This window comes from Morone saxatilis, unplaced genomic scaffold, assembly GCF_004916995.1.
Source record: "Morone saxatilis isolate NCDOM2014 unplaced genomic scaffold, NCSU_SB_2.0 Contig0, whole genome shotgun sequence".
In the NCBI taxonomy this organism is placed as follows: domain Eukaryota; kingdom Metazoa; phylum Chordata; class Actinopteri; family Moronidae; genus Morone; species Morone saxatilis.
In genome coordinates, this window is record NW_023339650.1 from 7,842,524 (window position 1) to 7,846,775 (window position 4,252).

General features: G+C 41.2%; 1 protein-coding gene across 1 annotated transcript in view; it reads left to right on the top strand.

Moving 5' to 3' along the window:
* The window catches only part of phldb2b (pleckstrin homology-like domain, family B, member 2b), a gene marked incomplete in the record, with an annotated part of 23,164 nt that overhangs the window by 7,124 nt on the left and 11,788 nt on the right, over window positions 1-4,252 (top strand). Inside the window, 3 exon segments of the mRNA XM_035654299.1 lie at window positions 2,131-2,496; window positions 3,242-3,403; window positions 3,663-3,800. Of these exon segments, the coding sequence (XP_035510192.1) occupies window positions 2,131-2,496; window positions 3,242-3,403; window positions 3,663-3,800 (666 nt within the window).

The window sequence follows — 4,252 nt, forward strand, 5'->3', positions numbered from 1 at the left end:
TTTTTATTTATGTTTTTATATGTTTTAAATTATAACTGAATAATAAAACAATGAACTGCTTCTAGCTGGGCATTATAGCCAAGCCACTAGCAGGTATCTATGGGTCCAAGGCTCAAGCTCAGGAAAGCATTGTCTTAACTTTGTCTGCCCTCTAGTGGTCGTACAGGAAAACTGCATTCCATCCATGCTAAAGTGGTATTAGGTTGTGTGCGTGAACAGACATTTGGGGATGTTACCAGCAACAAAATGAAGAAAAACCACAAAAACAATAGGTTAGGTTATTTTCCATCAGTCCATATTAACAAGTTGGCATTTAGTGAAGGAGCTTGTCTTGTTAACGTAAATAGTTTGGAATTTAAAGAATTAAAATGACAGCAGACCTGGAATGAGTGATAAGATAAGAGAGCACAGAGAAGTAATCATGAGGAATAAAGGGAGACAGAAAGGGAGAATGGGAGACAGGAGTGAGATAAATGTCTATCCTAGCTCAAGGCAAGGGAAAGATTTTCCATTACCATTACAACCCTGTCTTTGTCTTCTCTTTGCCTTTTTCCATCTTTTCTTCTGTGCGTCTTCCTGTCTCTGTCTCTCTCACCGCCTGTGTCTCTCTAGTTAACAGCTGATTACTATTAGGGCTCCACAGAGGCTTTGTGTCCATTAGAATAGAACAAGGTGACAAACTGACACAGGCTGGTTTCGCCTCAGCTCCTGGTTCACATTACACACTATAAATGGGGTGTGTATATGTTTGTTTGCATTCACACACAAAAAAAATGAGTGTGATTAATTCTGTATATTGATGTGAATACATTTCCTTTTCACAATTCATTTCTAAATAATAGATGAAATATTAAGCAATTTAATGTGTGGTGCTATGATGTTTTCCCTAAATAATGCGTCTCTCTCCGGCCTTTCTAAACAGTTATACGACTGTCTCAAGACTTCCATAGTCCTTCACCTGGTTCAGTTTCCTTCCTAGAGCACAATTCCCTGGAAAGTGTCTTGTTTTCTTAGTGGCAGTACACACAGACACATTCCTGTCTCTGAAGTCATGGCCTGTTCTCGTGCACACTTCCGATCATAGTTGACAGCTGTCTACCGTCTCATTAGCTTACACTCTCACTCTGTCTCCATGTCTCTCTCTTTCTCACACACACATACACACACCTCCGTCCCACGTTCTTTTTTTTTCTAACATCCTTTCCGTCTCTAATATTACTTACACAGGCCTGCTGTGTGGCTTACATGCTTCTCACTTCATAGCAGTTACTGCTGAACCTGAGGGGGGGAGTGGGGGGCGTATTTTGACTCTCTGCAGCCTCCATAGCTCCCCATATAGTTGTGCGCAGGCAGGCAGAACTGCGGCGAGCGGAACTCTTGCTCCAGGGATTCCCAGTGAGAGGAAATATTCTTTCTAGAGTATGGAAATAATGTATTAAACCAGAGAATGTAATTGCCATACAAGAAAGGATGGTACTGAGTCTTTCGGACTAAGCAAGGACATTTTAACTCGAGGGATTGACTTCTGCGATGCTTCCCCAGGTAACCTGAGCATTGGAAACTTGATTTAGTAATGGAAAGAAATAATACTAGCTGAGCTGTTGTGACCTTTTGTCTCTAGTATGGAAAATATCAGAACATTCAATTTGTGCATTTATTTGAACCAATTTTAAAACATGTGCATGTATGTGAGGAAATGAAATGTCAGAATCAATATGACGACAAACTTTACTGGTTTTGATAGTTAACGTCTGACTCTACTAGAAATGTACCTAAAATTGGTGTATGGTTTGAAATGGCTGCTCTGTTAGTCGTCTGTTTAATGTATCTCACCATGTTAATTTTATATATTGAGTGCACATATCTGCACCACTATAGGGCTTTATAAAAAGGTGTGCAGTTTGATAACATAGAGTTATGCTTTATTTGTGCTGTGTGTAAGAGGCAGTTGACAGACTGAGTTTAGACCCCCCCCCCCCCCNNCCCCCCCCAAAAAAAGGACAACTTAATGCCTATTCACTCAAAACTACACTTTTTAAATAACCTACCCTAGACAGCACCGTAAAGTATGCCACCACTACATTAACTCACACTTGTATGTGTTTGTCTATACGTGTGTGCTCATCTCAGGAGCGACAGAGGCTAGAGACCATCTTGTCTCTGTGTTCGGAGCTGGGCCGGGCTGAGAGAGATGGAGGTGGCCCAACAACAAGTCCCACTTCCGCTGTGGCAGATCTCCAAAAGATCAACCAGGAGCTTGAGAAGCTTCAGCTGAACGACGACGATGATGACGACATGCCATCTGTCTTTTCGGACTCTTCAGCTGTTAATGGACACATGGCCTCCCCTGGATCAGAGAATTGCTACTATGATGATGATCTACAGGTACGACGGAGACGCAGCAGCGGTCACCGAGACAACAGGGCAGAGTCACCCACTGTCAGTCTGCGAAGCTACGCTCCCTCACCTTCTCCGCGCATGCAGAGGACCAATGAGGTACAAGAGATATGACATTTATTATATGTTCACATAAGGTTGAAGGCTAATGTAAAATCTTAAGCAGTGCATGTATTTCTTTTAGGGTTGGGACATTTGTTTAATGTCATTGGCAATCAAATTAATTTCAACAGACCACATTACTCATTTAAAAAAGTATATAATAATAATAAAATAATAATGTAAAAATTATCATATCTCAATCACAATAATATAAAATAATTCCAATACCATGTTTTTACCATATTGTGCATCATACGCACGTGACAATTGTACAAGACTGCTAACGTAGCACCTTTGACTTCGGCCAGCTTTTTAAAAGATTAATCAGCATTAATGTGGGAAGTGTTTATGCTTCCTGTTCTGTCTGGAAAACATGAGAGTGACAAGGATCACTCCTCTTAATGCTCGAAAAGTATCGACGTACACATCCTTCACACACACAGATGGGAGATATTTACAGCCCATTTATTAGATTATAGCAGGCTAAGTGTTACCATTTAGAGTTGGCAGCTGGTGTTTGTGTGTGGGTAAATGTGTGCTCGTGTCTGCTCACATTTTGTTGTCGTAAAATAACTCGCACACATTCAAATATTATTTAGCTGTAATATTAAATTTAGATTTTTTTTCCCCCCATAAGCATGTCTAGCAAGGAACAAGTGATGGAAGTGAACCCCCAATTTAAGTTTTAACTATGCCTTAACAATGGTTCAATCTGTGACTGTGTTGATGATGCTGCTACCAGGCTCTAGATGATGCAGCTCGTCGCCGAGGATTGGAAATGAGGCCCTCTGAGGAGGAAGTGAGACGTGTGGAAGAGGAGAGGATCCAGGTCCTGAACAACATGGAGGAGCTGGAGCAAAAGATCAAAGAGCTGGACAACCAAGTGGAGGAATCTGCCCGAGAGGTAAAGAGAAGACACAGTGTTAAAATATTAACAATTCATAGTTTAATGTTAACTCTAAAGAGAAGAGAAGAATTATACCTCTTTTTAATTCAGTAACACATTTTGTAAGTGAAAATCACACCTTAGAGGTAGTGTTATGTACAGGTTTTAATAACGGTAAGGATAAAACGAGAATTTAAAATCACTTCTGTTCAGAAAAAGAACCTGAGAGACCCAGAATCACTACAATGGCTTAATAATTGGTGTGTGTTTATCTAAGGTGGAGGTTGAGCGAGCTCTTGTGGAGGCTGAGATGGAGTCAGAGGTAGCTGCTCTCCAGCAGGAAAAAGATACTCTGGAAACACTTCACAACAAGATGGCTGACCTAGAGACCAAGTCCCAGCAGGAAAAAGAAAAGGTATTCAACAGACTACGCTTCATTGTAAAACAGTGAGAGGAAGAGGGACACTCAGAGATTCATAGTGCCTGTTAACACAATAGTGGGTTAAAAGACGAGAGGACAGTTGAAATGCAGAGAGCATTAGTCCCGGACGTTTAAGGATGCATCTTCTGCAAATTGAATTTCTCTGAGGGCCTGGTGAGTGATAGTGGTATCGGGCCGAGAGGAGAACCATAATGTAGTGTTTCGTCCTCAAACATGTACAGAAAACATGGGTTTTAATCAGCAACCTGCCTTTCCCTTCCAAAGGTGTATGTGTGCATGTGGTTTTAAAAATGCATACACCGCTGCGAGACTCTCATACATGTAGGGGTCATGTGACTTAACTGGTAGGTGTTAATCCTTCTCATGCTGTCTCTGGTCCAAATATATATCTGTTAATGCTGCCCGGGGTATAGCGGTCACCAAGT